The following is a 16,646-nucleotide window of genomic DNA, read 5'->3' on the forward strand; positions in this document are numbered from 1 at the left end:
CCAACCAACCAACCCGCTTTGGTCCCGGTTGGCCCCGCCCAGCCAGCCAATCGCCCCCCTCGCGCGCGCGACTGGCAACGCCGGTGACCAATCCGCGGACTTAGCGGCGGTGGTGCCCCCGCCTCCCTCGCCGCTGGTCGCTAAGGCAGGGACGCCTGACTGACTGACTGCCCCCCTGGCGGCGGGGGAAGACGGGTGTCGCCGCAGGACAATCTTAGGCGGAAGGCGGGCGCGCCGTCCCTCCCGCGTGGAAAGCGGCCGCCTCTGGTGAAGAGGGCCCCCTGGCGGCCGGACCTGCGGGTCGCGCTAGACACGCGGGCACCCTTCACACGTTACGCGATCATCGCCTGACGCACACGTGTGTGGCTTTACGGTAGTTGTGAGAGATTGTGGATCCAGTCCTGTGAGGGTCTCTTTTCTTTCAAACCAGGGCCCACACTTCTCAGAATAAAAATTTACTATATATATATATTTTTGATAAGCAATAGATTGGAAAACAAAAAGGAACAGCTCCCAGCTGTGCTGGATTTATAACACAGAACACAACTGTTTTATAATACGATCGTGGGAAATACAGAAAGTACAAAACAATGCAGCTACATAATAACATGACTCATTACCAAAATATAATTATGAAGAAGTTTTCTCCAGCACTTTGCTCGAACGGCGAATCTGGGTCACAACTAGGATTGTCTTCAATATCACAGCTTCATGCTCTCTTGCTCTCATTTTGAAAAAAATATCTACACATATTTTGCAAATAAAAAACATTTCATTTAACTATTGTTGTTATTCGTTGTTGTTTAGTCGTTTAGTCGTGTCCGCCTCTTTGTGACCCCCTGGACCAGAGCACACCAGGCACTCCTGTCTTCCACTGCCTCCCGCAGTTTGGTCAAACTCATGCTGGTAGCTTCAAGAACACTGTCCCACTATCTCGTCTTCTGTCGTCCCCTTCCCCTTGTGCCCTCCATCTTTCCCAACATCAGGGTCTTTTCCAGGGAGTCTTCTCTTCTCATGAGGTGGCCAAAGTCTTGGAGCTATTTGACTATACTACTCTTAAATGCTTTTAGACCTTTTTGTGGGTTGCGGGGTCAGCTATATTGGCCAATGACAGCAAAAAGAGCAGAGTCCTGTGGCGTTGGAACAGGCTAGGAAATTTATGTTTTATATATAGCAGAGGTTTCAGCGGACTAAAGCTCCCTTCCTTAGAAGTGAGTTCAGAGTGAGACTCTCGGACAAAGCAGCTGAATGTCAACCCACAAATTGAGAAGTTCAATAAGATTCCTTTGGGGCAGAATGAAGAAGTGCTTTCTTACCTTATTTGTGTTAATACAAGCCGTCTTAGTAACCCTGAGTGAAATGATCATCACAAATTGTTGCCACGCAGCTGGGTTCTGATGAAACCATCACAGGCTGTGCTTTTTGCTTCCCATAAGCGTTCAGGTCTAATCTTAGTTTTCTCCTCTACACCCAATTTAGGAATGAGAAAATCCATCCACTTGGGTTTCTCTCAGTTTCTCATTTTTCATCTTTTCATCTCATTTTCTCATCTTAAGTTTCAGCTCTTCACATTTCCACAACACAACCAATCTTTTATTTTTTTCCCTGCGTTGCAGGAAGTTGGACTAGAAGCCTTCCAACTCTACGATTCTCTGATTCTCTGAAAATTCATTGGTGAATTTCTCCTAATATGCATGGAATCATAGAAATTTAGAGTTGCAAGGGACCCCAAGGTTCATCTAGTCCAACTCCTTGCAATGCAGAAATCTTAGCTAAGGCATCCATTAAAGAAGACCATCTGACTTCTACTTAAAAACCTCCAGGAAGGAAGCAAGAGGTGATACCATAGCCCCCTTCAAATATATGAAGGGATGTCCCTTGGAAGACGGAGAAAGCTTGTTTTCTGCTTCTCCGGAGGGGAGGACCAGAAGCAATGGATTCAAATTGCAGGAAAGCATATACCAGTTAAACATTAGGAAGAACTTTCTGAAGGTAAGAGCTGTTTGACAGTGGAACAGATTCCCTTGGTAGGGGATGGACTCGCCTTCACTTGAGGTTTTCAGAGATTGAGTAGCCACCTGTCATGGATTTGTTAGCTGTGACTCCTGCATGGCCGGATGATGGACTTCAATTCTATGATGTTTGGTCATCTTTCCTATCTTAAAAACAAATATCCCTTTTTATTTTTTAGTGTGGTGCATGCAGCGTTTTTATACGGTCAAGCCATACATCCCACCCCGTTGGATTTGCTCTTTCACAGAATTATAGGATTGTACATTCAACGCTTGTACTTGATTTTTTTTACAAAAAATGATAATATACATTTGGGGGGTCGTGTTTCTGTATATCTTTATTTGTAGGGAAATTTATAAACTGCCACTTAAGATAAGAATATCAGCAGGGTGTACAATAAAATAATAAAAACATCACAAGATTATAAAACCTTAGAACAAAAGTGAGCCCCAACACACACATTTTAGTGCCAGAGGGAAAAGCTTTTTCTTGCTCTTGAGATGTATACAGATAAATGGCAGCAACTTTCCCCCCATATTTACAGTGGTACCTCAGGTTACATACGCTTCAGGTTACATACGCTTCAGGTTACAGACTCCGCTAACCCAGAAATAGTACCTCGGGTTAAGAACTTTGCTTCAGGATGAGAACAGAAATTGTGCTCTGGCGGTGTGGCAGCAGCAGGAGGCCCCATTAGCTAAAGTGGTGCTTCAGGTTAAGAACAGTTTCAGGTTAAGAACGGGCCTCTGGAACGAATTAAGTACTTACCCCGAGGTACCACTGTACTTGGACTGAGAGTTATGATAATATACATATTTTTTAACCAAAAAAAGTCATGGCAGAATTCAAATGGAAGGATATTGAGCTTTTGCCCTTCAAGCAAGCCAGAATTCCATTTCTCACATAGAAAACAGGCTTGTTGGCCCCCTGATGTTTTTACCCATTTACCCTGTTAGCAGGTCATTAAAAGCAGACAGTCTTCAAGAGCTGAGGGAGCTCTAGCAAAGCAGAGATACTTCAATTTCATCTCTGAGAGACCGATCAATGCTTGTTTTTGTCTTGCAACTGCTGGTCGATGAGCATCCATCTTTTTACTGAGCGAGGTTACCTTAGGAGCCCCGGAAGTCCTCAGAGGGCGCTTATCCATAGGATAGGACCGAAGCTGTTCTCTGAAATTAAAGGGATTAAGGCAGGGCAGGGCCCAGGCAAGACACTTTGCTGCTTGAGTTAAAAGGACGAGGTGGTCCCCTCTCTCCTGCCTAATCCCATGTGCAGAATGAACTAACTGACAGCTTAATCTTCCTTCCTGCTGGGATACTGTCCTGCACAACAGGTCGACCCCCTGTTGGCTCTGCAACCAATCTTCCCTGAACATAGGATACGAACTGTCCTTAAGAGTTTGATACTGCTCTTTTTCGTTGCTTCACAACAACAACAACAACAACAACAACAACATTTGACTGGGTTGCCCCAGCCACACTGGACGGCTTCCAACAAAAAATAGTAAAAACTTCCCTAAACAGGGCTGCCTTCAGATGTCTTTTAAAAATCACACAGCTGTTTATCTCCTTGACATCTGTTCAGAGGGTGTGTCACAGGGCAGGTGCCACTACCAAGAAGGCCCTCTGCCTGGTTCCCTGTAACCTCACCTCTCGCTCCAACATTTCTCTGCTGAAAATAGGAATGTCCTATTCCATAATAAATAATTTTACTATTTATACCCCACCCATCTATCTGGGTTGCCCCAGCCAATCTGGGTGGCTTCCAACATATATAAAAATATATTAAAAAATACAGGGCTGCCTTCAGATGGCTCAGGGATCAGATAATTCCATATTCTCCAACATTTCTCTGATAAAAATAGGGACATCCTACCATACCCTGCAATATTTCTCTGACGAAAATAGGGATGTCCTAAGCAAATCAGAAACTGTGACGGCTTCTGTAAATCTGGGACTGTCCCTGGAAAATAGGGGCACTTGGAGGGCCTGTGAGGGAACCGCCAGAAGGCCCTCGGAGCTGGACCTCAGTGTCCGGGCTGAATGATGGTGCTGGAGACGCACCTTCAGGTATACTGGGCCAAGGCTGTTTGGGGCTTTCAAGGTCAGCACCAACACTTTGAATTGTGCTTGGAAACATACTGGGAATCAATGTAGATAGATCTTTCAGGACCACTGTTATATTGTCCCAGCGGCCACTCCCAGTCACCACCAAATATCCACAAAAATCAGCCAAATTCCTCCACAACCGCTTCCTCCCACCCTCCTTTCTCACTCTCTACACGCCTGAAAGTTCTGTGCAAAGGCTCCTGAGATTGCTAGCTGCTTTCCCGCTCTTTTTGCACGATTTTTGCAGTTCTCCTACCTTTTGGGGCTGCTTTGCAGCTTAAATCGATTTATTTCCCGGTGCTTCACATATACGTGGTTGTACAGTACATGAGTCAAAGTGGGGGAAACACCTTCACATCATTGTTATAATCCAAATTTCTAAGGAACCATTGCAAGAAGTGGAAGCGGTCTTCCCCCCTCCCCCCCCCAATACATTGAAACCAGCATTTTAGCTTCTTTCTGGACCTTCCCACTCACTGCTAGCTGTGCCCTGCCCTCTGCCTTTTAAGGCTGGCAACATTGTGGACATCACCAGACCGTGATTTGAGCCACGGGGGTTAGGGGGAGAATGGGATGCTGCCCGTCTTTGAATGTCAAGAAATTTGGTGCTGCTGTTAACCTGGTAACTCAAGGTTTTCTTCTAACAACAACCATACCCTAAATCCACTGGTGTGAATGGGCTTAGGCCTAACGGGGCTCCCAAGAGCATTTGCACAGCAAGATTCTCGTTGCATGCCTTTACTTGGAAGTTAACTATTGGCTTCAACGTGCCCTTCCTCCCACAGGACTGCGCCTTACCCCACTTAATTTGGAAATAAACCCCACGAAATTCAACAGGACTCATGGTTAGGGATGGGGCTGCTAGGCCGCAACCCTATACCTATTTACCTGGTGAATAAGCCCCATCGAATGTAGAGCACCCTTATTTTTGCTTCCGCTGGGTTTATCTGTGCTAGATTACAGGTGCTTTTATTGTGTGCAAAAGCCTTTAAAAAGTAATATGGGGAGGGTTCCTTTTTTAAAAAAAAAAAGCAAACATTTATGTCGTTACATGTTGTTTCAGATTTCCGTGAACTGCTCTGGCGCCTGTTTTTTTTTTATGAGGGTTGGTGGCGGCATGATAAATATAACAATTATTATTGTTATTATTAAAACCACATTATTATTACTTATTGAAGTACAGCCTTCAGATGTGCAAACTCCAGCAGAGTATTAAGGGAGGGGGACCGGGCGGGGATGGCTGTGCTAGCAATATGTATAATCATAATGAATATTGTGGAAGCAGCCCAGAGGGGCTGGATATAATTATAATTATACTTATTTGGATGCCTTCGCCTGTTGATCTCAGCGTGGTTCACAGCATAAAAATACAATATATCTATAACTATACAGTATCTGTATCTATGTATAGTGGTGTGGCGGGGGCGGGGGGGAGAGGTTTATTGTTTCGTGCGCTTGTTTTGTATTTTTTGGTTCTGTATTATTATTATTAAATATTATTATTTATTGTATGCTCCAAAAAGGGGATTTTCACCTCTCCCCCTGAGGGCGGACAGATATTTGTTTTTTGTTTTAATGAAATTCATACATTCTTGATTGTGTGTGTGTGTGTATATATATATATATATATATATATATATAAATTATTATTAATTAAATAATATAATATGTATTATTTACATTACAATATATTACAATATAATATTGTTATTATTATTAATTAAATAAATTTTATATATATATATATATATATATATATATATATATATATATATATATATATAATTTATTTAATTAATAATAATAACAATAATAATAAATGATGTTTGGCGGCGCTGAGTCTCCCCAGGCGGAACCTTCGTTCGCGGGGGAGGCAGTTCCCGGCCGGAGCGGAGGCGGCGGCGCACGCGCGCGGCGCTCTTGCCGGTCCCTCTCCGCCGCCTCCTTCTACTCCGCCGCCGCTGCCGCTGTCATGGCGGCCTGAGGTGCGGCACGGGCGGAGGAAGCGAGCGAGGGGGAGGGAAGAGATCTGGCCGGGCTGCCAGGTAGGGGCTGCGGCAGGGGAGGCGGCGCTGGTGGGGCTGGTGGTGGGGCGGAGGGTGGCCCTTGGGGGGCCTGGGGGGCGGGTTTCCCCCTCGTGATGGCGGCCTCCCTCACCGGGCGGGGGCTGTGGGAAGAGGGAGCCCCCCAGGCACACCGGCCCTCCGCCCGTCATTCGTTGCCGGGAAACGCCCCGCAGCGCCGGTCCCGTTAAGCGCCTCGCAATAACGCCTTTCTCCCATTTCCCCTCCTGTGTGTGTGACCTATAATATATACGCATTGGGAGGGGGCGTGTGCAGCATTGTTGTTATTTATTGTGTAATTCCGCCTTTCATAATATATATATGCAGTGGGAGGGGGCATATGCATTGTTGTTTATTAAGTGTATTTCGCCTTTCATCCAAAGATCTCAGGGTGGTTCGCAGGATAAAAATACAGAATAAAACCACAAAGTACATAATAAAAACAACGTGTGTGTGTGTGTTACATATATGTAACACGCACACACATATTTATAATACATACAACGGTACCTCGGTTTTCAAACGCCTCTGTAGTCGAACGCTTTGGAACTCGAACGCCCAAAACCCAGAAGTAAATGCCTCGGTTTTTGAACACGCCTCGGAAGTCAAGCAGGAAACGAGGCTTCCGTTTTGAGGTTTCCGCTTTCAGTTTTCGAACGTTTCGGAACTCAAACGGACTTCCAGAACGGATTATGTTTGAAAACCGAGTACCATTGTGTGCTCCAAAAAGGAAATTTTCACCTCTTCGCCTGAGGGCGGACGGATATTTGTTTGTTTGTTTTAATGAAATTCATACATTTCTTGATTGTAAAAAAAACAAAGCATATGAAAGAAAGATGGGACAGTAGAATCAAGGGGAAAGTTCACAGCCGTACTTTAAAAGCAATACTCTTCAGCTACTGTTTCCCAACCTTCCACAAGTGTGTATGCAGTTGTGTATGGAGTTGAGGTGCTGCTGCTTTGTGCATTAGCAAACTTCTCACTTCCGTTGGATTACCTTTTTTAGAGGAAGAAGCAAAGCTGAGACACATTTGCCACCTTGGCCACACTCATATTCTTTCTTAGCAGTGCTTGAGTAGTGATTTATCCCCTTTTTCTCTTTGAAAGGTGAAAGCGTCTAGAATGGCAGGGGAACAGAAACCGTCCTGTAATCTCCTTGAGCAGTTTATTTTATTAGCCAAAGGCACCAGTGGATCAGCTCTGACTGCCCTCATCAGCCAAGTGCTCGAGGCCCCTGGGGTTTATGTCTTTGGTGAGCTGCTGGAATTAACAAATGTGCAAGAGGTGAGTGTGACCGATTTCCTGGAGACTGGTGAGTGTCAAACCATAAATGATGCTGCTGGATTGCTTAACTAATTTGTTTTAAATTGCCATCTCAAGTTTTGTGGAAAGTGAAAGCAAACTGCTCAGGTAATTTTCCAGGTTGTACTGGGTAGGTGGGTGAGTGGAGTGTGGGAGCTCAAGTTTTCTCTTGTGCTCATTATAACTCATGCTCGTTGTTCTAAATCATGGTTGAGCATTACATGTAAGCCTGCCGTATGATTTATGGCTTCAGAACAAGCCAGGGCATTAACCCAACTTCAAACCGTGGCTTAACATCTTAACTTGTTCTGAAGCCATCAACCCTAGTCTCTTGGTCCTGACGAAATGGCAAGAAGTGGCATATTGGAAGGTGCTGTGGGTGCCTGGCCAAAGTACTTGGTTCATATTTTGGCTTATACAGACCTTGATCCTGCAACAGCCTGCAAAGTCGACACAGTCTGTGTGCCAGAAGATTCTGTGAAACAATGAATATGGAATCTCTTTTATTTAGGGCGAACTTCAGCAGCACAGTACCCATCAGACACTTTGGACTACATCATTCATTAGTTCCAGTCAGCGTGGCCAATGGTCAGGAATGATGAGAGTTGTGGTGCAAACCTCTAGAGGGCACCCACTTTGGTGAATGCTGCTTTAGCAGTACCATTTTCAACATTTAAGGTTGAACCTGGAAAACAAGAAGCTCCGTTGCTGAAACATCTGGCCTTGACCAGTGCTGTCTCCTTGATTTAAGCACGCTCGCAATAGTGTAATTTGATAACCCTTGGAATAGTCTTAATACTTGATTAGCCATTGGATCAATATCACTCTAATGGGTCTCTTCCTTTCTTTTTTCTTCCTATGCAGCTTGCCGAAGGTCCCAACGCTGCTTATTTTCAGCTACTGAATCTCTTTGCCTATGGAACATACCCGGACTATGTAGGTAAGAGGCAGCTGCACTTCTAGAACGCATTTTAACACTACTGTGTCTTCATTGGCTTTTGACATCTCCAGTTTCTTCCTTGGCCAAGTTCATGGAAGATCTCAGAATCTGCCAGATCTGTCTGCCTTAGTTCCTTCAGACAAAATTTCTGTCCTTTTCAGATGGAGCTCATCTCTAAAACTGTTTATTGATTTTATTTCTATCCCTATTTGTAAGCCGCTTTGGGATTCATTTGAATGAAAAGCAGTGTAGAAATATAGCATGGGTTAACATACCATTTCTCCTCATTTTTTTCTCCTGTTATCGTGCAGTTCTGTTCCCATTGCCTCCCATCTCATTTCCCTGACTGCTGGTGATTAGGTCATCAGTTGCCTGGCTTTGCACTCCTTACTCTGCACTGCAGATCTTTTAATTGTCCAAGAGCAGAGCAGGAGCTGCGCTTCAGGTAGCTGGTTGTCCTGTTCAGTTTCTATCACAATTCCTTCCTCTTGCTTCACTTCCATTTCTGCTCCCCTTTCTATCTGCTTTCTGCTCTTCCCCTGTGATCTCTTCTGAGCCCTGCACCTTCCTTTCCTACTAATTTTACCCTTCCAGTTTCACTGTTGACTCTGAAGTATTTCATTGTACAGCATGTAACATTTCAGGCACTTTATAAATAGTATTAATTTATTCTGCTCTGCACTAAAGACGTAGCAACATGTGAAACTGCATTAATGCATCATACTATGGGTTCACCAAGTCCTCAGAGGTCTTTCTAAGCCTTGTTACCTGAGATCTTTCTAACTGGATGTTGTTGGCTTTTGACTTCAGCAGATAAATGCATACAAATACAAAGTATTTCTGTCGCTCCAGCAATTCAAGACATAACACCGATTCACTTCTCAAGGCTCACTGACTGTCTAATGAGCCATAGCCATAACAACTGGCTTGGTTGACCTTGTACCTCTTAACTTATCTCATACCTGGGGTGATTTCTGCCCTTGAAAGAAATTAACCCATTCCTTCGTGTCCAGTTCCTCCAGCAGAGCATGTGAACTTGGGTGGCTCCAAATGTTTCATAGGAAGTTACTTTATCAGTCCAGCTGAACTGATTTGCTGTGACTTGCACTGGTTCCCAGTGCCAGGCTGCTTCGCTATCCAAAAGTTTTCCAGCTCCCCTATTTTGCAGATTTCAAGGACATTCTAAGAATAATGAGATTTGAAACTTTCTTGTTACCAAATCTGCCTTGTCAATAAGTTGTGCCTAAACTTGATTCTCATCCAAAATTTACCACCTGAGTATTCTAAAGTTGCCATACATTCTGCATCAAATCTTTTAAAGGGATAATCTTTGCAAAACACACAGCACTTGCGTAGTTCTCACATGCTCAAACCAGCTTATGGCAATTGGTTCTGTGAGGGTGGGTATCCTACTCATGGTATTTTGTAATTAAAACACTGGGATACTGTGGATGGTGATCCAAAATGGATTTATTGGTGAAGCACAATGGAGGGAATAGAAACTATTCAGAAACCTTGTGTGATATCAGTGCAAAATCCATGTATTCTGTCAGGCAATTCATACCCAAAGGCATACTGCCTGTTCCACTCCTTTGTTTTGTTTTTTAAAAAATGGAGAGAAAGGTGTGGATGCTGGAAACAAAGTTCTGCCTTGTGCAGGTTTTCACTTGCTTGCAACTTAAGGAGAGTTAAAGCCGCATTGCTCTGGTTTTCTCTTTTTGGTTATAGATATATGAACTCAGTGAAGTGACAGTCCATGTCAGCCTTTCTCAACTTAGTCCCCTTTAGATGTTTTGGACTCCATTGATCATTGGCCATGCTGGTTTGAGTTGATAGGAGTTATAATTCAAAACATTTAGGAAGTTTAACGGGTTGGGAAATGCGGACTCTGCTTTTTAGAGGTGCGTATTCTGAAAACTGCCCCATGCTTCTTCATTTGCCAGTGCCTGTAGGGAAGTGGGAGCATTCTTTTCTGCAGCAGAGAATGTGGCTCAAAGTTGTGTGAATGAAGTCAGCAGTGTTGAGTAATTCAATTGAAGCACATAACCTGAAGTTTTTCTTTAATTCAATTTCTTGGACAGCAAACAAGACTAACCTGCCAGAGCTAACAGGGGCCCAGAAGAACAAGTTAAAGCACTTAACTATTGTCAGCTTAGCTTCCAGAATGAAGGTAAAGTATTGGCACTAAGACCAGCCAATTTGAAGGCAAACCTCCATATATGTGTGTTCGCGCGCACACAGAGTGTGTAAATGTGTGTCTACACATGCATGCATATATGAATTTTTGGGAACTTTCGACATCTCCTGTTGATCTTGAGAGCCAAAGGGTGTAGAATAGACTTATGGGACATGAATCCCTGGTGCTTTCAGGCAGCTTTTTAGCAATGGGGGAAGCAGAAGGAGCAGCTGCTGAAATGAAACATTTATGCCTGAATCACTTTGGCTTCCTTTGATCAGTTATCGGATGGCTTGATTGTTTATCCTTTGCCATCTCTCCCAAATCATAACTCCGTGGTGTAACTCAAGGACGGCTAGGTATCTGTGTCAACTTTAATTCTCCCTAAAAAATAGGAATAATAGTAGCCCTGTATCCCATTAGGTAGAGGGATGCGGGTGGCGCTGTGGGTTAAACCACAGAGCCTAGGACTTGCCGGTCAGAAGGTCGGTTGTTCAAATCCCCGTGATGGGGTGAGCTCCCGTTGCTGGATCCCTGCTCCTGCCAACCCAGCAGTTCGAAAGCACGTCAAAGTGCAAGTAGATAAATAGGTACCACTCTGGCGGGAAGGTAAACGGTGTTTCCGTGTGCTGCTCTGGTTCGCCAGAGGCAGCTTAGTCATGCTGGCCACATGACCTGGAAGCTGTACGCCGGCTCCCTCGGCCAATAAAGCGAGATGAGCGCCGCATCCCCAGAGTCGGTCACGACTGGACCTAATGGTCAGGGGTCCCTTTACCTTTACCTATCCCATTAGGTATTTCTGGAAAAAAGCAAGAACTGGAGCAGTTTTTTCATTGACTTCAGCAGATAGGTTACAACAAGTAATAACAGGCTAAGCCTGGCTGTAGTGCCACAAGTACTGCTATTACAGCACACCCTTCATGCATTTCATGGATGGGGCTTGGGTAACGTTTTGTCTTCGGGTTGGCATCGCATGAGTAATAATGGAAACTGCCTCTGAATCCCTGGTGCTCCCCAGTAAAGCATGATGTGTCCTTGCTGTGTTATATCTAATATCTGCCATATTCTTTTAGTTCCGTTTCTCTCAAACCTTTTCAACTTAGGCCTTCCTCTTAAATGCCCTCTGCCTTTGGGGAAGCCCCACTGCATGCTAGCCACTGATGGCTTAGTCCCCACATTTTTGACCTTCGTCCCTGTCCTACAGATACTCTGGGTGAATTCAACATACTTGGGGGTTTGTACGTGAGGAATGATGCCTGTGCACGCAACAAGATTTCTCCCTTTCACGCCCTAAACCTGTTTTGGGGTTTTCCCTAACCCTCCAGAACAGATTTTTTCTCAGCTGCTAGAAGTTAGGTGGCCATCTGTCATGGATGCTTTAGATGAGATTCCTGAATTGCAGGGGCTTTGACTAGATGACCCCCAGCGTCCCTTCCAACTCTACATTTCTATGATTCTAAGTGTGAAGTTGGCAGATATCCTATGAAACGGTGAGCAGCGCCCCAGACTGCACCTAGAAACAAAAGCATGTTTTAGTCTAGGCTCCAGGGTCTTCCTGCTGGTCTCTGCCCCCGAATGGCAGCTTCTCAACTGGGCTCCCTTCTCTCCCCCAGTGTATTCCTTACTCGGTGTTACTGAATGACCTGGAGATGCGGAACCTGCGGGAGCTGGAAGACCTGATCATCGAAGCCGTTTACACCGACATCATCCAGGGGAAGCTGGACCAGCGCAACCAGATGCTGGAAGTAGACTTCTGCATTGGCAGGGACATCCAGAGGAAGGACATCAGCAACATCATCAAAACACTCCACGAATGGTAAGCTGCCCCCCAACAGGGTTTCCCAACTTTCGCACTCTTTGGTTTAGGCAGACCCCCACCTCCCGCCATCTCTCTGACATTGACTGCGCAAGTATTGTGTTTACAGGTGTGATGGGTGCGAAGCAGTTCTGTTAGGAATTGAGCAGCAGGTGCTTAGAGCCAACCAATACAAAGAGAACCACAACCGAACCCAGCAGCAGGTAGAGACAGAGGTAGGTAATGGGCCCCCCGTTTATTTCTCCATTCTCTAGGGCAAGCAGCAAGCAACAGCCCTCGTTTCCAAGCGGACTGGAGTAAATTCAAGAACGTTGAGACTTTTCCTCTGCAACCTTCACTCATTCCTGTGGAATCTTCTCCTGTTGGTCTAACCAGCCTAGAGGATGTCCGTACTTTAGCTTTGTGGGAACTAATGCTCAAAATCAATCCTGAAGTTTTTTCATTCTTCTCAGGATGGCTCCTGTGAGTCTTCTGGCCTCTAGAGGGCAGCATGCTACTGCCTAAAAAGGAACAATTCGTAATCACTCCTCTTAGGTTCTTCCTCTCAAACCTTTCTCAGCACTTTATTTTTCACATTATTTGGTCATTCAGTCCATCTATCGCCTGATAAACTTAGCTCAGGGTAGATCCTGGGAGCTCACGACCAGAGTTCGCAAACAGGGGCATTTGCAAGGGCGTTTAGCGGGGGAGTTTAAAGGGGAGGCCAAGAGTTCTGTCTCTTGGTGTGCATAGGACCAGACATTTGGAGAGTGAGGGAGCTGCTGCAGTGACCTGTTACACCTGTGCCATGTTTGTCATTCTGCCAGAGGACAAGCAACAGCATACTAGTAGCAAGTGCAAGCTGGTTGTCTTGCTGGAAGAGAAGGTGTAGCAACTTGAGGCCTGCCTAGCCACACCTCAAGCAACAGGAAAACATGCAGAGTTGCTTGATAGAGCTGAGTTGACTGAGATTGAGTACCAAGGTAGATGGGGTGCCCCCAGGGTAGAGAAAGATTGCCCATTGCAAGAGTCTAACCCAGGCACCCCCAAACTTAGTTCTCCAGATGTTTTGGGGCTACAACTCCCATCATCTCTAGCTAACAGGACCAGTGGTCCGGGATGATGGGAATTGTAGTCCCAAAACATCTGGAGGGCCGAGTTTGGGGCTGCCTGGCCTAACCCCTGGAGGAATGCGACACACAGAAGTAGGACAATCACAAACCACACTTTGTCATTAGAGTTGCAAAATCACTTCCGTACTCTCACCGTGGACACCAATTCTGGGCCAGAGGAGCTAGGACAGCAGTTGCCAACCTCAGAAGACACTCAGAAGGTGGCTGTGAAAGATACAGTGCACAGAACGATTCTTGCCAACGCACCCCCCAGAGGAGATGGATTTGGATGAGCCTTTTTCCATTCTTGATCTAACCCCATCAGATCCAAGGCTACTGACTGTGGATGAGTATGCTGATAACATACTTGCTACCTTCTGTGGAGACGGCACCAGAGAAAGGGAATTGCAGCCCAGAGATGACAAGCTGGGAGGAAGGAGTAGGAAGTACTCAAACCATAAGTTTCCAGCCTTTGTAACTTGTCCCAACAATATCAAAATAAGCTCCAATAAACAAGAGGGAAAGACTTCGAGCACAGCAGAAGCAGACCTCAGAACACTCCAAGCAGCCTTTGGAAGGCACAGCCCATGGAATGATTCTTGCTACTCCCCAGAGGAGGAGGAGACAAGTCAGGGTGATACTACTGAGGGGAACAGAGGCAGTAGTGTGTGGAGGAAACAGGATGCCACAGGAGGTGTGCTGTCTTCCAGGTGCAAAGATTCACGATGTGACAGAGAAGTTGCCAAGTCTTATAAAGCCCACTGACTACTACCCCTTCTTTCTGATTCATGTGGGTACAAATAATACTGCCACACACAGGAAGGGACTATGAGACACTGGGCAGGGAGCTGAAGAGACATCACTCCTTCCTGTTGAAGGTTGTGGCCCAAGAAGAGAGAGGAAAATACTTGGAGTAAACCACTGGCTGCGCAGGTGGTGTCGTCAGGAAGAATTTGACTTCTTGGATCATGGTCTCTGCTTCCTTGAGGTCGGGCTTCTGGCGAGAGATGGGCTGCACCTCACAGCAGTTTGCCAAGAGTGTGTTTGCCAAGAGTCTGGAGAATCTAATCAGGAGAGCTTTAAACTAGATCTTGAGGGGGAGGGAAAAACAATAGGAACAGCAAAAGAGCACCTGGAAATGGGGATAATAGCTTCATTGATGCACAGGAAACTGAGCTGGTGCTCCTGAAAACTGCTAAAAGGCAAGAAACTGCAGGAAGGAAGCAGCTGCAGGGAACAACTCATGGTTTCAGTTGTCTACACAAATGCACAGAGTATGGGAAACAAACAAGATGAACTTGAGCTTTTAATACAGGACAGCAAATAGGCATTACTGAAACCTGGTGGGATGAGACTCATGACTGGAATGTAGGAATTGAGGGGTATAACCTGTTCAAAAGGAACAGACCACACTGGAAGGGAGAAGGAGCAGCATTATAGATAAAGGATGTGTATACTTGTGAAGAAATCCATGACCTGGAGCATGAAAAGCAGATTGACAGTATAGGAGAAAAAAATTGTAGGAGAGAGAAACAGCAGTGACCTTACTGTGGGTGTCTGCTATAGACTGGCAAGCCAGACTGAAGACTCGGATGATGCCTTACTAGAGTAGATTACCAAACATTCAAAAAGGAAAGAAATAGTAATCATGGGGGACTTCAACTTCCCCAATATCTGTTGGGACTCAAACTCTGCCAAGAGTGTAAAGTCTGACAAATTCCTCCATTGCATCACTGACAATTCATTTCTTCTTCCTCTAACCTCTGCTCAGTGTCCCGCCGCCAATGCCCTGGCTCTGAGACTTCCTCCTCTGGGGTTCCCTGGCTGCTGCCCCCCACCACTCCTCTTTGTCCAGCCAGTCCCTGATACCAGGGTAGATGGCTGATGGGTTCAGCCCGGTCTGAGGCTGCTTCCGATGTTCCTTTGAGCTCCCTGCTCCTCCCCGTTGGTCTCTGGCTTGCTGTGCCCCCTCCTGCACCTCGACTTGGGACAGAAAACTTCCGTCCTCCGCTAGCGCTTCAGAAGAATGGGGGTGCCCCGCTGTTTCATGTTTGCAAAGAAACCTCCTCTCTGCCTCTCTCCTCCCCTGCAGGTCACAAACATAAAGAAGACGCTGAAAGCCACAGCCTCCTCCTCGGCCCAGGAGATGGAGCAGCAGCTGGCGGAACGGGAGTGCCCCCCGCACACAGAGCAGAGGCCGCCCACCAAGAAGATGTCCAAGGTCAAAGGGCTGGTCTCCAGCCGCCACTGATGCCTGCACGGCGGCAGCAGGGCGTTCCAGGGCCCCTGAGCGACTCTGGCTCCTCTTTCCAGCAGCAGCTTGTGAGCCGATCTGGGTTCTTTCAGGCTGCGGGGGCGGGCGGCCCAGGTGGGTCCATGTTTGAACCAGCAAGGGACACTGCCAAGCTCGCAGTCACTCAGGGCAGCCCTTCAGCACCGTAGCTGCTTCTTTTTCTCCTTTTTATTTTTGAGGAACAAAAGGGCACCATTTGCTCTCTGATTTGGGGACAGGAGGCAGAAGCAGGGCACAGTTCCCGCGGGGCTCCTGCAGTTAGCCGCGGCCACCTCCCCAGGCTGCCCTGCTCCACATTCCTTCGCAGCAGAGGTCCCCGGACAGTGAGATTCGCCTTCAGGCTGGGAGAGGTGGCAGGAGGGAGGGAGGGATTTCTTCACTTAACCCCCAGCTCTGCCACATACCAAAGGTGACGCCGTGCCCCTGGCCCAGGCACTGGTTCTCGTTGCTACCTTCTTACTTCCCTTGCTCCTTTACAACGGTGTTTTGTCTTAGGGTGCAACTCTCTACCTCACGCTGCAGGGGGGTCGGGCTATGTTTACTTGCCACCTGTTCTGCTGACCTCCTCAGCCCAGGTAAAAGCCCCTTCCCTCTCCTGCCGGCTTTTTAAAGCCCTTTAGCTCTGAAGGGGAGGAAGTTGGGGCAGGAAGAGTGGAGCCCGAGGGGGGGAAGCTGCTTTTTCCAGCCGCCGGCTGCGGCTGCTGCCGCTGCCTCCTACATCTCCCCTTCCTGACCATCCTTACAAGGGACGGGGTTGTTGCTGAAGTCGTGCGCTCTCAGTGTGTGTTCCACGGTCATAGCTCCCCTCCTCCCGAAGCTTTCTGAAGTGTGTTGCGTTAGAGTC

General features: G+C 46.5%; 1 protein-coding gene and 1 long non-coding RNA gene across 3 annotated transcripts; both read left to right on the top strand.

Annotated features, from left to right (window-relative positions):
* Window positions 1–4,602: 4,602 nt before the first annotated feature.
* COPS7B (COP9 signalosome subunit 7B) lies at window positions 4,603–15,896 on the top strand. 2 transcript variants are annotated; one of them, XM_081007535.1, is made up of 7 exons: window positions 4,603–4,743; window positions 7,292–7,468; window positions 8,351–8,426; window positions 10,508–10,596; window positions 12,216–12,418; window positions 12,528–12,633; window positions 15,602–15,896. In XM_081007535.1, exons 1-7 carry the CDS (start codon window positions 4,690–4,692, stop codon window positions 15,758–15,760), a joined length of 864 nt encoding a protein of 287 aa, XP_080863661.1. In that variant the 5' UTR covers window positions 4,603–4,689; the 3' UTR covers window positions 15,761–15,896. The 2 variants fall into 2 exon arrangements, with proteins under 2 accessions (XP_080863661.1, XP_080863662.1); XM_081007536.1 differs by lacking the exon at window positions 4,603–4,743 and adding an exon at window positions 6,037–6,166.
* Window positions 10,603–12,217, top strand: LOC308478181. The gene is made up of 3 exons (XR_013986888.1): window positions 10,603–11,025; window positions 11,396–12,069; window positions 12,101–12,217. It is a non-coding gene; the product is annotated as an uncharacterized lncRNA (long non-coding RNA).
* Window positions 15,897–16,646: the final 750 nt, after the last annotated feature.

The sequence above is a fragment of the Podarcis pityusensis genome (genome assembly GCF_964106645.2).
Source record: "Podarcis pityusensis genome assembly, chromosome: 5".
Lineage (NCBI taxonomy): Eukaryota > Metazoa > Chordata > Lepidosauria > Squamata > Lacertidae > Podarcis > Podarcis pityusensis.